Source organism: Dermochelys coriacea, chromosome 2 (assembly GCF_009764565.3).
Source record: "Dermochelys coriacea isolate rDerCor1 chromosome 2, rDerCor1.pri.v4, whole genome shotgun sequence".
Taxonomy (NCBI): domain Eukaryota; kingdom Metazoa; phylum Chordata; order Testudines; family Dermochelyidae; genus Dermochelys; species Dermochelys coriacea.
Genome location: NC_050069.1, coordinates 35,109,220 through 35,129,655, shown reverse-complemented (window position 1 = coordinate 35,129,655; position 20,436 = coordinate 35,109,220). Strand labels below are relative to the sequence as shown.

Here is a 20,436-nt window from a genome sequence, read left to right as displayed (position 1 = left end):
TAATAAGGCTACAGTATAATACCTTTGGAAGAAAAACAAATTTTTGATACCAAGGCAATCTCAGGTAGGCTTGTTTTCTAAGGATGTACTTCTAGAAAGAAAAAAAATATGATGATTGACACCTGTTGTTGTTGAAGTTACCTTTGAAATGCCCACATCTTTTATGATGCTATTAAATACTAAATACCAACTTAGGTAATTGCTGCTAGACATTTTGAATAACTTCTTGAATAATAGTAGCTTACAGTAGAAGTTAATTGGGGCAATCGGAAGATGCTTGAAAAGCAAAATAACGTTTGCATATCTAAAAATTTAATGATTATACCAATATAAATTATAATATAGTAAGTGGTATAAAACTTTTGTATATTTATATACATTGTAACCATGTTGTGATTGCTGTCACGATTGTAATTACCAAGGGATGTTGTGAAGGCCAAAAGTGTATCTGTCTTCAAAAAAGAATTTGATACATTCATGTTCTTCAATGGTCTTTAGTTTTGTTTTAGATTTAGTTGGGGATTAGGTCCTGCTTTGAGCAGGAGGTTGGACTAGATGACCTCCTGAGGTCCCTGCCAACCCTGATATTTTACGATTGTATGATTCTAATGCCCAGGTCATGAATGTATACCCAGGTGGTCAGGGATGGAATCCCATGTTCTGGGTGTCCCTAAACCTCCAACTGCCATAAGATGGGACTGGCTGACAGGATGGATTACTTAATGTTGCAGCAAAAATCTAGTTCCAAACCATGGCTCTTCACAACCCACCACTTCCCATGCAGAAAAAAACACCAAAGGGGAGTTATCAAGGGGTAAGGTCACAGTCTTGTGTTCCTTTGAAGTTCTACCACATCCTCCCCTTCTGGAGGTGAGACTGGTAGCAGAGTTGAAAGGCTGTGTGTGTGGTCACCAGTTCTACAGGAGGAATGGGGCCAGTTCTCATCCCACTTTTGTTCCTTTGGGTCTGCTTTCCCTGCCTTCTTGCCTGCCGCAGTTTCCTCTGTCATGCCCTCGCTGCAGTGATGGCATTACTGTTATACTTTTGCATTGGAAGTCAGCTGCCCTAAGAGGGAAACCTGCCTCAGAGCTTTTCACAACTCCTGCCGTACTCTGTTTGTTTACCCTCCCACACTATATGTTGCAGTGGCCAGGGAGAGGGTGGTGGAGACTGTGGAGTATGTATGTGGGGGAAATAACCTACTAGTGGATATAGAAAGTCATCCCCTCTGCATGGCCTCTTTACCTCACAGTGTTAAAAAAAATCAGAACTAAAACCGAGTAATCAAAATTATTGTGTAATACACAGCAGTGTTGCATTGTCAACAGTGGAACTTTGGCTATAGTCAATCCCTTTACAATAGCTTGCCTAACCAAAATGAAAACAAAATGCTGACCAAGAAGCAGTCACTGATAAAAACATCCTTCTCTAATGCTTTTAATTTTAGGCTCATTGATTTTTGTTCTTGTTATATACAATTGCACGAGGGTTGTATCTTGAGATGCAGAATTAATGCAAGAAGCTAAAGCTTTTAAAAAAGAGCGGATGGTGAAGGTGTTTTCCATTTGAAGACTTTGGAACGGTGTGCGTTGGAAAACTGATGGGATTTCAAAATTTTTTTTTTGTTTGCAAACATTTCCATACATATTAGAGCAGAAGTATTTCCAAAGCTGTTAATGATTTGTTTTTGACTTGCTAGAGTTATATAGGCATTTCTATTCCTGTTACTTTGGCAGGTACTATAAAGTAATCGAACTCTGATGCTTTCCTCACCCTTCTTTGTGTGTACTGTATTAAACTGTACTCACCTGTGACTTTACATGCAAAGCTCACATTGCACTAGATCGGTAACCTGACATATTTTGGAGGCTGTCACCTTGTTCTCTAGAACTTTGGGTTTAATTGGAAAATGAAGAAGGCATACTTCCCTTTATTGATTACACAGTACTTGGTTCATATTTTGCATCATGGCAGGGGGTTAGACTTGATGACTTGCTGTCCCTTCTAACCCTATGGCTCTGTGATTTTAAAGCTATTGTTTTCAAACATAGGGGTTAGAAATTTTTTTTTTTATGAAAGCTCAAATTCAGATGTCCTTGGGTCCCTAGTCAAGTACCTGTTGTGCCTATGTCTTAATCCAGCCTTGCCTAAGTGTGTATGTGAATTCCACTGAGGGAGAATCAAGCCTGAGGAGTGCATGTGGTCTTTTTTTTTTTTTAACCTTGCCAACTGTTCTGTGAGTGGCATCTCATTTTGGCACCTCAGGTGGGCAAAGCTGAGCATGTGGAAGGAGCTGAGGAAGAATGCCGCTGCTGCTGCTTTTTTCCAGTTTGAGTCAAGTTTGCATGATAAGCTCCGTGGAGGAGGGACTCTGTTATTTTTGTCAACACATTTATAGTGAGATGGCAGTGTGAGCTGGTACATAAAGTCACTCTCCTCCTTTAAGTTGGAGAAGGGCTAGACGGGAGACGTAGTGGCTGGGTGCACACAGCCTGTAGCTTTGCTGTTCCTCTCCCTGGCTTCTATGAAGCTTCAGAAAACCACACTATACAGAGCAGGGTCTGCTGTGTCTGCAGTGGGATGGGAGGCATGGGGAAATCACAGCCCCTGCTCCCTTAGTGAAGAGGTGGACGGGTTCTGTATCCCCAGCCACCTTATGCAGATATGTCAGGGGTGGGGGCTCAGTAAGTGCCCCTCTCCTTTGCTAGTGTCCCTACTGTTGCGGGATGGGGCACTATGCTCTCTGACCCCCTCCGTCCACAAGCTCCACTGCATTGTTTTTTGGGGCAGGACAGGGACCAGTAATCCACCTGAGAGATCCAACAGAGAATGAAGGAAGAAGTACGTACATGCTCACAGCCCTTGAAGCTCTGTCTATCCCACAATAGCATTTCTGTGCTGTTATGAGGGAACCTTACATGGGTTCCTTCTCAGTCATCCCATCAGGGGTCTAGGTTTATTCCTGGTTTGGTGATGGGACTTCTCAGACCTTAATTCTCAGTTGAGGAGATCTGGCTGTGGTCCAGATCTCCGAAAGAGATGAGACAAATTCAGAGTAGGACCACTTTTGGGTCACTGCATGACCTTCCTCTCTGATAAAGCCTTGTCACCATATCCCTGTGGATCTCTCTAGTGGTACCCAGGGTTGTGAAACACCTCATCATTACCTGCCCTAAGCATGAGGAGGACTTGGCTGCTGTAGATCAGCTCCCTGAAACTGCCAGCCTCTGGCAACACAAATTCTGCCTTCCAAGCCTCCACAGGCCTTGCACTTTCCGCACAGGTAGCGAAAGGCATACACCAACCACTGAGTCCCTTGGGGCTTTCCCTGCCAGGCCCAGCCCCCTGTGCACTGAACACTCACAGAATTACCAGGCCTTCTGTTCCCAGAGGAACAGTATGCTCTAGCTTGTAAGATTTAACTCAAGAACACCATTGTGATTAACACCACAGCACTTCAATATATTTATAATGAAAACAAGAATAAGTTAATTGCCAAAGAACAGAGATTCAGGTGACAGTGAGAAATAAGAATATTGGAAACAAATGGGTTACATATAAAGCAAAATGATAACACACTTTCTAGAGACTAAACAAACAAGATATACTCTTGTCTAAAGAAGATTATCTCACCCCAAGTTCTCTAGAGTTCTCTCTCTTTTCAGCCAAGCCTGGTTGAGATCCCACTTTCCTGGAGCAAATTCGCTGTCAAATTACTTCCTAGGTGAGGAGTGACAGGATGTCTTCCTGGTCCCCCAAATATAGTAGAGTAAACATTTTGATATGACCTGAGGATAGGGTCCTCCTCCCATTTGCTTTGTTGTGTTACTTTTCTCTTCAAAGTTTTTCACAATCTTTCATTACCATTTGATTCAGGCTGGTGGGAGGAGACCCACTATGAAACATACAATACTTAACTTACATAAATAGATAAACATTTCTGGTGTGAACAGAATGCATTTTTCATCTTTGCTAATCACCAGTCCCTAGGCACAGTCCCTTAAGAACATAATTTTCAGTGTGTATACATGATTCCTTATACAGCATCCATACATGCATTTTGCAATGATATTGATGACCAATGTGACATTGGCTTTTATTTGAGATCTCACATGACACATTTTGGTGAACTAGAATGTAAATACCAGACTCAGGAAATCCCTGTAATCCCTCTTCACCGCCTTGCTAGTTGGCATTATGAGGTCCTTGTGTCAAATCCACAATAACTGATGCCCCCACCCCAAAATCCAACCCTATTCCAAACATACCCAGTGTCCACTAACCTAGGAAGGGCTCAGATAGTACAACGATGGGAGCTAGAACAAAACCTTAACATAGAGAATTCCCTCCCACCCCCCCCACATGCAAACTTTAAATACGTTCTCTTTTTAATAATTGCCAAAGATGCACAAAATTTTCTGACTCAAAGGAATGAAGTTTGGGAACGAGCCCCAAGACAGTGCTACATTCAGACTTTGTTCCTTCCTCCACATATACACCTCTACCCTGATATAACTCTGTCCTCGGGAGCCAAAAGATCTTTCTGCATTATAAGTGAAACCACGTTATATTGAACTTGCTTTGATCCATTGGAGCGTGCAGCGCCACCCCCCCCCCCCCCGCCCCGGAGCACTGCTTTACCATGTTATATCTGAATTCATGTTCTATCGGGTCGCATTATATCTGGGTAGAGGTCTATTTTCCTTTCTCATCAAGCAAGCACTTCCTGAAAGTAGAATTCTCTGTGTTTCTAGATGTTACCCTATACGTAATCCTACTATAACATCCCAATTGCTTATTTGGAAGCTGTCTTACCATTGTGGTTAATACATTGCCCACCATAATGAATGGTAGCTTACCAAAGGGCAGTGCTATTTTTTAAGTTGAATTGTTTTCTAATCAGAAGTATCTGAGTTGGCCTTGGTGGCAGTAGAGCCCAGGAGGCCTGCATTAGCTGTCTTATTAAAATTTGGGATCAGTTTATTGTTTTTGTGCAAAACAGTTTCCAGGAGGCTATCTGGCTAAATTAATAGTAACCCCTAAATAAATAAAGCAAGAGTGTTTAACTTTATTGCTGGGTGCAAGGAAACAGCAGCCTGAAATAATTCATTTTGCTAACAGGCAAGAGAGAGCTGTTCACAAGTTAGCAAGGAAAAGCAATTTTTTATTCTTCTGTGTACAGTTTCATAGACTTTTCCGAAAGCTTGGGAAAAAAAGAGCTTGTAGTCTATACATGGTTGCTGCAAGCTGCTTATAAATTGAAATTGATTTAAAAAAATTAGTTCATCACATCTTAATTCCTTGTGCCAGGCAAAATAAAAACTAAAAATTGGTTCTGCAATGTTCTTGTATTTTGTGTGGATTTCATATACTTAGTTAGCAACATCATAAAATCGTATCAGTTCATTTTAAACTGGGAATTTTGTTCAATGGTTATTCTCTGGTTTGGCTATTTAGTGTCTGATTACTTTTTCTTAGTTTAAGATGCTCTGAGTTATTCCCAGTATCTTGAAAGAAGTAAAGTGACACAGTCAAATCATTCTCTCAACCTCCGTTTTACTTTGCTTTGTTTATAAAACATTCACAGTTTTAAGAGTAACATTATTGCTTGCTGGTGTTGTCCTGCTTCCATTTGAATGCTGATATCTTTCTAACTTTTTTCTTATGAAGACAAGGCTAAAATGGCTTTGTGCTGCTTAACATAAAGGAATAAAAATTAGAGTTCGGAAAAGTCTTCTAGTGCATTCCCTTCAGCAGTGATTTCCCAACTGTTGATACCAGTTTATCAAACTAAGACTTTGGCTGTTTCAGTGTCTAGTCCACAATGACCCTCAGGCTGTTCCAAACCCCGGTGTTGTTTTAGAATACTCCAGACTCCATTAGAACCTGTGTAGTTATATGATAGGGCATCTCAGGCATAGGGAATAAAGATTTTCCTCCTCCTTTTTGCAAGGACTGTGTTAAGGCTACCTTTATTGCAGCTCCAAGCTCTTGGGACTTAATGGGGTTAAACAACAGATATAGCAGGTCGGAGTTTTTTTGAAATGTAGGTTTCAGTAAAACTTTTTGTTGAAACTTTTTTTATGCAACATCTTTCCTCTGAGAAAAACAGAGCTGGTTTAAAATTTTCCAATGATCAAAAATATTAGAAATTTAGACACTTTTTGAAGAAAACAGTAAAAATGTTGAGAAAATTTCAACATGTATCATTTATTTTACCAGCTAGAACACCAAATGCTCCCCACCTGAAAACCATGGAGTGGGGGCAGGCTATGGGCAGATATGCTAACTAGTTTTCCAAGCTGCATCTCATAAAAGATTCTTGCAAATTACTTACCCCACCAGCATAATAGGGAATTTCCAAGAAGGCACAGTGTCTCCCAGGAGTGGGTGATGAAATATAGGAATTGCCATACAGGATCAGACTCGTGGTCCATTTAGGGTCGCCAACTTTGCAATTGCCTCGCCCCTGCCCTGCCTCTTCCCCTGAGGCCCCATCTCTCCCCCCTTCTTCCATTGCTCACTCTCCACTCCCCCCCTTGCTCACTCCCCCCTCTCCTGGGACTCATCTGCTGCCTGCAGCACCAGGCTGGGAGGAGCTGATGGGGCGCCTGCTTGCCTGTCCAATCAGGGCACAATGGTGCAGGGGGGTGTTGGTCCCCAGAGCACACTGGGCCGGGACACAGCGGTGGTCAGTTCCCGTAACAAGGGCCAGGGCAATCGGGGCACTGCTGGGGTTGGTCCTTGGAACAAGGGGGTGGGCAGAGAGGGGTCGTCCCCATAGTGACGGGCCGGGGCAATTGGGGCATGGCAGGGAAGGGGGGGGCGGACAGGACCCCCCTTGGGCAATGGCACCTACCTCTTGGAGCCTGGTCCGGAAGCCAGTCACTGCTCTCTGTCAGGTGTCAGCAGCTGATCAGAGAGCAGCTCCTCCATGTGGCTCCAGCCACAGCTGCTGCCCTTCCTACATCCCTCCCCAGTGTGGAAGGTTGGTTTCTGTGGTTAACTGGACTTTTAGCATCTGCCAAGTTCCTGTTTTGACCAGATGTTCCAATCGAAAACCGGACACCTGGCAACCCAAGGTCCACCCAGTTCAGTATTCTGTCTCTGACAGTGGTTCGTGTCTGATATTTCAGAGGAAGGTATAAGAACCCTGTAATGGGATAATCTGTCCTCATTTTAGGTCATGTTCTGATCTCTAGTAGTTAGAGATTGGCTTAAACCCTGAAGCATGGGTTTTAATATTTATTTAAAAATTAGGAGTGATTTGTGCTCCTAAGTCACTTGGATGCTTTTTGAAAATCCCATCCTAAATTATTAAAATTGTAAGGCTCTTGTGACTTCCCTTGTGAACTTCATTATCTTATTTATGTACAAAAATTATCCATCCTTTCAAACATGAAGACCTCAATTAACAGAGAAACCATCCTTTTTGGTGTCCTGCTATTTGGCTTTTAGAGTTCCATAGGATGCAAATCTTTTTCTCCTTTAAACAGTGCTACACTTAAGTGACCATTTTAAATCTCTTTCTCGTGATGTGTAGCAACACAGGTGGCCCCCATGGGTAACTGAAAAAGGATGACAAGTCCTTTTTAGTGCTTCTAAAAATGAGGACAAAACTCAATTAACCAAATAATGTTTCGTAGAAAGCATGCATGAACCTTAACTTATTGTCTATTTCTTGTATAACAGCTTCTTCTTGAAGAATTCTGGAAGCAGGTACTTGAACTCAATATTTTTCAAAATTGTAGCAAATCTGTAGTTCTGCTTTCACTGTGTCCACTTCCAATTGATTACTTTCATTTCACCATGCATAATTCATTAACAAAAATATCATTTCAGGTTATGCATTACTGCATGAAATGGAAAATATGTAAGAACCTATTTTTTTTTCAAATTTTTGAAGTTTCCGCTTCTGCTTGAATCTGCCATTTTGAAAATCTTGAGGTATTTCTTTTTAATACTTGTGTAGTCTTGAAATTCTGGAGACAAAATGGCTTCCTTGATTATACAAAATTCTTCTTCTAATTTGTCCATATCAATAACTTCATCAGTTTTGAATGTTTCAACAGCTTCTGTAAATTCTTTAAAAGAATGCTATTTTTCCAATAAGAGAGGATTTTTTTAGTGCATATTTTCAGTGAATCACCTTTCATAAATATTTTCTAGTCCACTGATTTTAAAGAAAAGCAGAAAATTTGTTTCCTACTTTCTTCACTTTCACAGAAATTCTTCTGTTTGGAGTTCAAAACACAACCATAAAATTTCATTTATTCTACATTTTAGTTTGTCTAGGTTGGACATCAGTTCGTACAATGAAGTTACTGTGAGCAAGTTTGACTCCAGAGCTTCAGTACTATCTGTGAATGTTTTTTGAGCATGGTTCAAGAAGAAAAAGTACAACTTAGCATCTCCAAAACGACCCCATATTACTTTATGGCATTTATCTTCCACCAAAGATTGAAAGTAACTTGTAAGCCCTTTTCAACATATTGCCAGTTGTTCAATGAGCAAGTACAATTGACAGCCAAGGTGTGACTACGTGACAGAATTTTACTGTATTACCCCAGCAAATTGGCAAAACTCTTTAAAGCTGTTGAACGCTCAGTGATCAAATTCTAAAATGGCTGTAAACCTTTTAAACTAGGTTTTCTACATCAATGTTTAGTTTGGTCACTGCAACTCTTGTGCTGCTGTGTTTGACATGAGCTAAACAATTGGTAACAAGAATGTCTTGTAACTTTTTTTCTCTGTTTTTGGAAAACCGTTAAATTTAGAATAATTAGCACCCACATTGTCTTCTTTATATGCTGATAAATTTGATAATTTTAGTCCAAACTCATCAATCCTATTGATTAGGTTGGTAGTGATTTGCTTGAGAAGTTTCATGATAGTCTTCAAAAAAATCTAATAAACAGTATTGAATGCCGGTAACACAGTGCAGTACCTTAAAATATGTGGGAAGCCTTTCATGGAATCTTTGTTGGAAGTACCAGTTCTTTTAAATAGTAAATGTTCTCTTTAAGGTCATCTGTACACTTCAGAAATAGAATATGGGGCTAGCCCATTTTCACAAAGTGCTTTTGATTTACTTTGTCCACAGGATACACTTTTAAGGAGTTTTGGAATCAGTGAAAATAGAACTATCAACTTTTGCTGTCATCCACACTTTGATGAGTAGTTGCTTAACAACGTGAAATGTTTTGGTGAGTTCTGCTACAGTAACTAATAAAGAGCATGAACTTTGGAAAAAACTTTGTCACAATCCAATGGCTCCCTCCCTCAGGGGGTCCCTTGGGGAGGCAATCAGCATTGTATGTTGCTAATGCTGTTGCAGGTATTGCAAGGTATTTTGTGAAGGGTTAAAGGTCTGAGTGTGGAGTGAAAGGTTCCTTTGCAGGTTGCAAGAGGCCGAAGAAGGAGGGATAGAGAAGAGAACGGGTTAACTCGACGCTTCAGCTCAGTCCGAAGATAAGATGCTGGTTCAGTCCAAGGTCACGGTGCTCGAACAGACTCTATGCAGCCCAGAAGCCTGCAGCTGTATCTGTATCTCACCCAACCCCAGCCAACCATGAGAAAAGAGAAATAAGACGAACAAGATGGCAGGGGATTACAAAAACTAGTGAGAATGTGAAGGTTAGCGAATGGGAACATAACCCTGAAGCTGATGTGTTTTGGGGAAGCCTAGAAAGCCTCGGAAGGCTGGTTTGGACTGGTACAGAGGGACAGAGGTCCCTGAATGAAATGCCCCCTGAAGAACCCAGGACTTAACATCCCCCCAACCCCCGAGAACTGAAGCAATTCGGAGATCAACAGCGGACTCTAGATGGCCTGTGCACAGGACAGAACTCTCGTCTATCCTTCCCCCTCTTCTTCTTATGTTACACCCAGGCTTGGCCAGCCTCGGGTCGTGCATGTGTGAGTACGAAAGTGGGTTAGGGCTGGGGCACTAATGCTTGCTTTCTTCCTACGAGTGACGTGGGAGCATTCCCAACACTCACCACTGTTGTTTTATTAATAAAGCTTTAAAATTTAGTCACTTGGTGTGCTCCTTCATCTCCTCCCCTAACGATCCTGCAGCCTCAGTCTGATCACCTGATGCCTCAGGCAGATTGGTAACAAATCTGTCACAACTTTGAATCTTTGAACTTTTTGTCATCTTTGGCAGTTTTAATGCAATATATTACATTACCTCAGATTGAAACATCAGTGTCACACTTACAGTAGCTGCAAAATGCATAGTTATCTCATTTCCTACTTTTAATGAATTTAAATTCTTTTTCTTAAGTCACTGATAAACCTCTATTCTTTTTGGGATGGTGATTCCAGTGATAAATGCACCAATGTGATATAAGAGTGCCAGAGGCCACCAAGTTTTTTTTTATTTGTAACACACTTGGAGTTCCCTTGTAGGGAGCTCAAGTATGCTGGCACCCACTTGCACTGCCCAACAATCTCAGGGAGCTCAGGTATGGTGGCCACCAGAGCTCCATAGATCCAGACCAAGCTGGGTTGAAGATAAGGGTCATGATATAAGGGACTGAAAGACCTTGCAGGCTGGGCCAATGAGTGAGGCTCCTGGGTCAGGTGAGGGGAGAGTAGCCAATGTCTGAATAGGACTGTTGTGCCTGGAGGGAGAGAAATCTGGAGCCAGTGTGACTCTGAGCTGGGGAGAGAGAGAAGGCCTAGCCAGAGAAGACCTAGCCATTGAGCTGGCAAAAAAAGGTCTGTTCACTTTCAGGAGCAGAGTTACTTCTGGGGAAATTCTGTGCCACTGTGCACATGCAGAATTCATGTCCCCCTGCAGATTTGTTGTTTTTTTTTTCTCCTCAGAATATAGATTTTGCAGGAGAGGTGCTGTAGTTAGAACATTCACCCACCAGGGGCTGCTGTGGCACCAGAAGAATGGGCAGCCAGCATGTGGAGGGGGAGGGGGAAGAGGCTGTGTTCCTCACAGTGGGGTCAGGTGAGGAGGTACAGGACAGACAAGCGGGCCACACTGGCTGCTGGAGGGTCACAGACTGGGGTTCAGAAAGGCTATTGGGAGAGACAGACTGGTGCATGGGCTTAGGAGCTAGTGGGATGACAGCATTGAGCCAGGGGCCGGGGGGGTCGCTGGATGGGGGGGTCGCTGGATGGGGGTGCAGGGACAGGGAGGTAGGGGGCTGCCATAGGTTGCACACGATACATCCGATGAAGTGAGCTGTAGCTCACAAAAGTTTATGCTCAAATAAATTTGTTAGTCTCTAAGGTGCCACAAGTACTCTTTCTTTTTTCTAATACTTGTGTTACTCCACTCTAATCAGTCCACACCGCTACAGCCGAAATTACCTTCTCTTTCTTCAACCTCCTAGGCTTATTTGCTGTCTAGAACCTCTGCTCTACATCAGTCATTCTGTTATCTAGTTCCTGATTTTAGTTCATCAGTTTTAGCTGACTCTTATCCACGGAGGAGAAAGAACTCTAATACTGAAATGCAGTGTTCAGGTGCTCCAGTAAGTATCTGACTGCAGCTCAGGAGAGGTAAAGAGAAAATACATATGATCTGCCTTTTCCTGAATGGTGCCATGTGGTGTTTCATCTCTCCTGTTTTTTCCTATCGAATTATTTTCAGCTTCTGCACTCCTCTACAACTGTGAGGCATATTTCGTCTGTAGCATTAGCAGAGGGGGTGCATAGAAATCTGGCATTGGGGAGTTTAAGCAACTTATAATTAGTTCTGCCGGTGTAAAGCTCTGCTTTCTATATTTTGATTTCATTAAGCTATATTTGCTTGAGGGACAACCAATAAAAATTGCCAAATGACCTGTTGGTTCCTTTTTTATGATAATTGAACAATATCTGACTTTCAGGATCTTCTTCTGAATGGATTTAGTTGAGCCTATAAAACAGTCTGTTAAAGCTTCTCTAGGCTTTAACATCCTCACTTTCCTTCTTATACCCTGAGATGTCAGACTGTCTGTCCAAAGTAACATGAGTTTCTTCTTCTTTAAGAAACCGTACCCACTGTTCTTACACGTCCTGATTTCATGCCTTCTGTCACTATAAGTCAGTCTTGATTTTTGGAAGATGGGGAACAAATATTTAATAGGTTCTTTAGTCTAGCAGATGAAGGTATAACACTCTAATTGCTGGAAGTAGAAGCTAGACAAATTCAGACTGGAAATATGGTGTAAAGTTTTAAGTGAGGGTAAATAACCATTGGTACAAATTACAAACGGTTGTGATGGATTCTCCATCACTTACAATTTTAAAATCAATATTTCGTTTCTAAAATTCTAGGAATTATTTTGGGGAAGTTCTATGGCCTGTGTTATACAGGAGGTCAGATTAGATGATCACAGTGGTCCATTCTTGAAATCTATGAATGTTTGTCTGTCTCAGAATGTACTCCTTTTCTTTTTGCGAATACAGACTAACACGGCTGCTACTCTGCAACCTGTCTCAGAATGAATACTCTAGGAAGCCTGATTGTGTCTTGCAGGGGACAGAATGAAGCTGCCATAGTGAACTGTATGTTAAAATGAAGATCATGTAACAAATTAATAAAATACAATTACAGTGTAAGAAGGTTTAAATTAATTGGCTTACAAACATAATCCTAATAAGCAATGTTAGATCCTTGGAAACTGTTAAAAGTAGCTCCTGTAAAGGACTGTTGACAGATGAAATGTTCACCAAAATCAAATGCATCAAATATAAATAGCTTACAAAGAGAGTCTATAGTATTTCTATTTCAGATAGCAAAGGAGCACTGTGGCAAAAATAGTTCTTGATAATAGAAGGCAAAAATTACAAAAAAAAATTAGAATGAATAATGTGTATACTTCCCCATGGCCATAATCTTGGCAGGTCTAGTTATTTATGCTAAGAAAGTGAATTGTTTGTTCATTCTTACCACAGGACTGACCTTTGGAACAACAACAGATGGTATTTCTCTTGGTTTATTTCAAAGTATGACAATTTCTGTTGATGTATTTAGTCATAGTTCACGTAAATCAGAATTTACCTTTTATTATTGTATTTCCTTTGTCTCCATTTGCAAAGTACTTAATTTTATTGGTGTGTTAATTTTCACATGGTTTAGTTGCTTAATTATGTAAAGAATCATTACAGTAGAGTCACCAGAATATCTCTAAGAAACCCTGCTTGCCAAGGTAAAACTTTTTTTATATGAGAGGGAGAGTAATTTCATTGCAAATATAAGTAAATTTGGTGGTAGGCTTTATAAATAAATAAATCAGGCAAGAAGGATGCCTCTTTTAATTCTGAAATCTAAACATTACTGATCCAAAGAGTTTAAGTATAATCTCACAACTTCATTTTCACTTAATATAAATAATATATTATTTTCAGTTTAAATAATATATTTGTGTAGATAATTCATAGATTTTTTTTTAAGGCCAAGGGGGACCACTAAATCAGTTTACTTTGATCTCCTGTATATTGCAGGCCAATAAATTTCACCCACTTACCGCTCTGTTGAGCCCAATAACTTGTGTCTGGCTAAAACATAACTTGTGTTTGGCTAAAGCACATCTTCCGGAAAGGCATACTGTATGTCTATATAAACATTCTAAACTTACTGTATGGTAATTTACAACTTACTTTGTTTCTGACTTCTTTACATTATTGTACGGTACTCAAGAACTTGGGTGCAACTTCAGATGCCATTGAACCTGGAGATCTTTGAATGCCAACACACTGGTATTATATTTGCTACCTGCTTACTACCTGTTTGCCACTGGTGGTTTGCATAGTTCAGACCAAGTGAGAAGTAGCTCTGGAGAAATTAGCCTATTAAGAATGGAAGGGAAAGTGAAGTCTTTCATATGCCAGAGGCACTTTAAAAAAAAAAAAAAAACTTCCTGTATTATATCTCAACATAGCTATAAGTCCTTTCAATATGCCATTGGTTGAGAGAGGCAAGATCTCCTTCCAAGCAGGTGATTGGAGAAAAAGCACTGAGAACCACAAGGGGCCACTGGTCCATGACTGAGGCTCGTAGGTGCTGCAACAGTGCAAATAAGAATAGCTTCTATTTTTACTATTGTTTTAAGTTTATCTGGAGGGTTTTATTGGGGGTCTTTTTGGTTGGTCTTGGTCTTGCTCTTTCATTTTGACTTTTCTCATTCCTATTGTTTTGGGACCCCTGGTGGTGATGCTGGGTGTTTCAGATTGGGTTTTTCTAAGAACCAGAAAATGTTTCTTGCCCACTCCTAATCTGGTTACAGGTTTAATTCCACCACATTACAAACTACACTGAACTTTGAAAATACAGTAGAAGCTTTGTTATCGGCATGTTGGGGGAATATGGGTGTGCTGGTAAGTCAAAAATTTTGGTTAACTAAGAGAGAGAGGCAGTTTGGGTGTAAGAGGGGGCTCAAGGCTGGGGGTGGGGGCATGACAGGAGGTGCGGAGCGCGCGCTGTGGGAGGGAGTTTGGATGGGGAAGGGGGCTCTGAGCAGGGGATTGAGGTGTGGGAGGGGTTTTGGGGTGCTGGATCTGGGCGGTGCCCCCCTTGGGTGACTCCCCGCAAGTGGTGATATGTCCGTGCTACTCTTAGGCGGAGGCATAGCTAGGCGGCTTTGCGTGCTGCTCCTGCCTGCAGGTGCTGCCCCCGCAGCTCACATTGGCCATGGGTCCCCAGCCAATGGTAGCTGCAGAGCCAGCGCTTGGGGCAGGGCGGGGGCAGCTAACAGAGCCCCCCGGCCGTTCCTCGGGCTAGGAGCAGCAGGGACATGTCACCACTTGCAGGAAGCCTGCCTGGATCAGACACCCCAAAACCCCTCTTGCATCCCAACCCACTCCCTCCTAGAGCCCACGCCCTAGACCCCCTCCCAAAATATTGGTTTCTAGAGCTTTCCAGTTGGAAAAGTGCCGGATAACACAGCTTTTACTGTACATTGGGTAAAATAATCAAAAATTCCTATGCCCCATTTTCATAAGTGGAGGTTGTGTGATTTAACTGGGTGCAGAAATATTTGACAATGTACAGGGCCTGCCCTCAGTGTAAGAAAATTATGACTTTAAAGTCATATGACTGTTGCATCTGACTGCATGTACAATATTTTTATTTTATATGTTGTATTTTTATTCACATTTTATACACTTTACTTATGAGGAGGGCCATTTTGTATTGTTAATTAAAGTTTTTTAACAATGGGATGAGGACCGTAAGCTAAATATAATAATAATTTAATTGTGTACCTAGCATGATATTGACTCCACTGGACAATTGTTGGGAAATATGAATGAAACTGGGCTTTATTCTAGTCTCTTTGACACTCCACTTATTGCTTCCTTTCTAACCAGGCTGTTTCTAGAGATAATATGAGTGAATAATCAATTGCTAAGTCAGGCTTTCATCCACTTCTGAATTTCACCATAAGCATGATACTTAACCATATATGCCACATCAGTCTTTTAATGCAGCACTGTGTCAAAAACTGGCTTGAAGTGCAAGTACATTTTATCCATTGTCTCACCCCTATCAACTCATTGTCATTTTTTAAAAGACATTTATATGAGGATATGTCTACACTGCAATGTAACCCCAGGTTTAGTGGGACTCGACTCAGCTGACCCTGGGTTAGAGAACCTAGGGCTTGAGCATCTACACTGATTGTTAACCCTATGTTAAGAATTTCCTAACATGGTCTCGAATCTGGGCCTCTGGAGTACACACTGCAGCATGCAGACCCAAGTCAAACCAGCCATATCCCAGGCTCTCCAGCACCCTTCTGTTGCATTGTGGGATAACTTGACTCTGCACCCTGCACATTACAGGAAATTAAAACAGCCCACCAATGCAACGCCAAGCAGTCTTTTCTGTTTGTGTGCACCCAGCTACTGGAGCCAGTAACGTGGCAGAGGCAACTTTTGAAAACCTCTTGCTTGTGCTTTTACTCCTCTGTCAGAAAACGGGCAGAGCTTCCATGATGCACTGTTGAACAGTTCGGTGGCATTTTCTGACCCACCAAAGGCACCTGACACTGCAGGGCAAGTATTGGGGTCCTCGGCCACTTAAAAACTCACCAATGAATCCCCTTGGCAGACATCCTCGAATAGAAGGATAGCCGAAGAAGCTATATGTATTGAAGAACAGTGTTTGCATACTAATTCCTAATTGTCCCCGATCATTTGTTTACCTCTGTTATTTTAAATACACATTGAATATAATTTGATGCAGTGACGCAATAAACTTTGTTGATGAAATAAAAAGCTTTATTTATAAACATGTATTTGAAAAGAACAATATTCACCCATTGGCAGGCAGGCCAGTGCAATTACCACACCAGTACACCTGTAACAGAATCTCAAAAATATATATTTAAATGAATGAACAAGAGCACACAGTGAAGTCCTGTACATGACAGAAACCATCTACCATTGCATGTCTCCTGGCCCTAGTTCTCCTTTCCCTGTTTGCTGTGCACTTGACGCTGGCATAGGGTGATGGAGGCATCCCCAGGGGAGCTGGTTGGAATGGAGGGATGAATGGGGCAAGGTTGCCCTGCCAGCCAGTCTTGTCGGAGGTGGGGGGATGGGGGAGTAGTATCTATACTGCGAAGCAGTGGGGCTCAAACCTTGGATTCCAGCTTGATTTGGGATCAGACCGTACACCCCTGTAGGGTCCTAGGTCCGAGCCCAAGTCTGAAAGATTTGTATATAGATGAAAGTGGGGTTTGGGCTTCACCCTGAGTCTGAGCCCCATTCTTTTTAAAAATCCTGTATGTGTCTGTGATCAGAACTCATATGGTCTCATTAATCCACCCTGCTTTAGTTATGTCAGCAAATTCAAATCACCGTCCTCCATGCACTTCTTGTTCCTTTATTCTCGTTGTCATTTTCTGTATTCCTGTCTAAATGTTTTATTTTCTGCCACCCTCTGGGCACAGTTGCCTCTATAGTGAAACCCTCTCATAATGAAAAGGAGTCTCACTCTGGGCCAACTCCCTGTATGGAAGCTTATTTTGATTTAGCTTAAACCTGTTCATAAAGTGAGTTAAGCTAACTCAAAATAAATCTGGTTTTAATGGAAATAAGAGCTTCAGCCTTTTGCACTATATTGGTGTAGAAATAACACATTTAATTAAATCAGTGCTACTCTGAGTAGACAACTAGAAGAAGAGGAAAAGGCTTACCCTTCAATATTTTACCCCTCTATATCCTCATTGGGCAGTTTGGTTAAAACTTGGAAAAAATGATCAAAATGTGGTGGTCTTTTTTTCTTCTGTGCCTCTTATGATAAACTATATTTACATAAGTAGTATTTTCCAGAAAAGGAGGAAGCTGTGCTGCCAGGAAAGAGGAGCACAGAGGGAATGTTGCTTGCAAAGATGGGTTAGGTGCTATTTGAGAGGCAATGTCCTACCCTCTTTGAATTTGCACTAATTTCTCACCCACCAGGGGAGAATGCCTCAGGTACTCACCAGGTTTAAACTTATGCAGCTTCTCCAAGTAGCATATTCTCTTCCTGAGAAATGACGATACCACATCATTTATAGCATTATTATGTATATCCCAGAGGCTCCAGGATAGGATTGGGGCCCTGTTCTGTTTAAGTGCTCTACAAACTCAAAGATAGCCCTAGGCCCTGCCATAAAGAGTTCATAATCTAATAAATACTGCTCTTTCAAAAGTACCTAAGATTCCATTGACTGTCAGTAAAACTTAGGCTCCTAAATGATTTAGGCAATTTTGAAAATTTTACCTAAGGCTCATGAGTCCTACTCACTCTGGTACTATTTAAGAATGAAAAAAATCCCAGATCCATTTTTTAAAAAATTGATTTTAATGCACATCTAAAGGTAGGTGGCTGAATAGGGAATTAGGAGCCTAAGTGGTCTAATTTTCAGAAGTGCCAAGTAACTATGAATACCAGGGCACTTTTATTTAGGTGACTAAATAAGGAATTAGGCATGGGATTTTCTAAAGTGCCTAAAATATAGTCAGGTGCACGACACCCATTGATCTTCAACAAGAGCTGGTCACCAACTCCTTTGAAATTCCCAGACAAGGAGTTTAACTTCAGTCATGTGTTTTTTTGTTTTTTTTTTTTTAAATCTCAATCCAGAACTCCAGGCACCCTGACACCGCTCAGTGGCAGGGAGAGTGATTGCACAGGCAGAGAAATTGCACAGCTTGATTACATTTGTGCCGCTTGTCCAGGTGCGGTCTGCTGATTCTGTGAGAAAACAAGCATGAGAAAGCGGGGAAAGATCCTCCTCTATCTTCCCCTTTGCTACCTTAAAAGTGGGGTAGCCATGCTGACAAAACCAGATATGCTGCAAGAGCACTGGATAAATTGAGACAAAAATGCCACTGCCCAAACCCAGCACAATGAAACATACAGTTTTAACAATCACTGCTTCCTCAGTTGGAGAGAACAAGACATTTTACCTGGAATGACTTGGAGTTGGTTGTACTAATGTGAAATTCCCTCAAGCATTTTTTGAAATTAGGATGGAGTTTATAGCTAAAACCTTCCCATCAGTCAAAAATAATTTAATCACCGTTTTTTTCTGATGAACAAAAGCATTTGTATTAAGCTTGCTTATTGCTGAGCTTTCTTTTACATAGAAAAATCAACCAAACCTAAAGTATAACTCTTTTGTAGGCTGTGTCTTTTTGCCATGAACTACAAACTTGAGGGGTGGGACTATTTTACTACCATGAATGTCATTTTTCAGCATTTTGAGTTTTTATAAAAAAGGTTTTGTCTTTTATTGTTTAGAGATCAATCCTTGAAGTCCCTACTCAGTTTGCTTAAGTAAGGTGCAATTAAGGAAGCAGTCATTGATATCAATGGCTGCTTTGTCTTGGGGAAGATTGGCTAACAATCTCAGGTTTCGGATCTACATTAGCATATATTTGGTTGCACATATTTGCTTATTTTTGTAACACTTCTGAATGGTCTCATGAGTTATGGTGAAAGATGTTTAATAGTAAAGACATTCTTCAGGACATTTACATCCATCTCCTAAATGTCATAGTCTGAAAAGTCTCTCTTTTCTTTTTTCTTTCCTTGACCAGATCAACTATAACAGTCTAGTGCAGAACTCTCATAAATGTGAAGCAAACCATCCACCATTATGTTTGGCACTAAAAGGTCAGTTTCTGTATTTCCTTATGTTTTTCATCATTCAAAAAATGTATAGTGAATGTGACCATACTATAAAGCTTTATTTGTGGTAAATATAATATTATGCAAGGTACATAAACAGGATACATTACCTTTGTTGCTTTGTCTGTTTTTCTTTTCCACTACTGTATAATCCCTTAGTTCTTTTTCATGCAAGGAGCAATATATAAACAGAATTATATTATTGCTACCCGGAAGTACTATGTGACACCTCTTGCTTATCAAATAGAACATCATATTGGTATCGGAGTGCATCCAGCATACAGAAGGAGAGATGCTGAAAATACCCGAAATGGATTATACATATCCCATTTTCATGAGTGAAAAATACCATTGCTGGGTCCATAGTAATGGGCTTCTAAAGCTGCAATTTTGAGGATTTCCTTTTCTCTCTGATTGTCTTTCTGGGTTGTGGGAAGTTAAAGCTTGTGCCAGATGAAATGATTCTACTAAATGTAATATTTATGCCATGAATTATGCTACAGTTGGGCTGGGAATCATATTTGATTTATCAGTAACATAATTTAATCTGTAAACCACATGTTTCAAAGCATTTTGTTTTTCTACTATGTCTTTATTTCTTCAGAGTTTTACAACAAAAGGCCAACAACAGGTTTCATCCATTTCAGCCGTCCAGTGGCCTTGGAATTTTATTCTGTTTACTCGCAGATTGTATCTTAAATATTATGTAAATGAAAAGTCCTGACACACATTCCTTTCTGGAAGCCAAACTCTTCTGTGGTGTATATGATGATGTCAAGTACCTGGCAAGAATGATGTGTGAGGTATTGTCAGACCTTGGGTACAAGAAGTTCTCACTGTCCATCTGCGAAATGCAACTATTATGTAACATTTGTTTACTGTGTGTTGTATTATTCCCTACCTCAAACAGCTGTGCATCATATACAATAGCTAAATGGTTCACTATATTCTGGAAGGAAAGAGACAGAGTAGACCAACGGTTCTCAGACTGGGGATCGGGACCCTTCAGGGGGTTGCGAGGTTATTACATGGGGGTGTTGCGAGCTGTCAGTCTCCACCCTAAACCCCGCTTTGCCTCCAGCATTTATAATGGTGTTAAATATATAAAAAAGTATTTTTAATTTATAAGGTGGGGGGGTTGCACTCAGAGGCTTGCTATATGAAAGGGGTCACCAAAAGTTTGAGAACCACTGGAGTAGACCTGCCTGGCATACTGTAGATTTCTATGTGTAAAGCGAGGAAATGCCTTTGACTAGATAGATAAAAAGGGTAAACGGTGTCATCAAATTGTGTTATTTTCAATAGAT

The 20,436-nt window shown here is 40.9% G+C and overlaps 1 protein-coding gene across 4 annotated transcripts in view; it reads left to right on the top strand.

The window, feature by feature from the left end:
* Positions 1–20,436, top strand: part of OXR1 (oxidation resistance 1) — a 454,063-nt gene that overhangs the window by 27,551 nt on the left and 406,076 nt on the right. For 3 of the 4 annotated variants that reach the window (XM_038388483.2, XM_038388479.2, XM_038388481.2), the window contains exon 2: positions 19,039–19,114. In XM_038388483.2, coding sequence (XP_038244411.1) covers positions 19,098–19,114 — 17 coding nt within the window. In that variant the 5' untranslated portion in view covers positions 19,039–19,097. Of the gene's footprint in view, positions 1–7,691; positions 7,720–9,103; positions 9,207–19,038; positions 19,115–20,436 lie in introns of those variants that run through there. The other variant, XM_038388480.2, reaches the window with a different exon arrangement.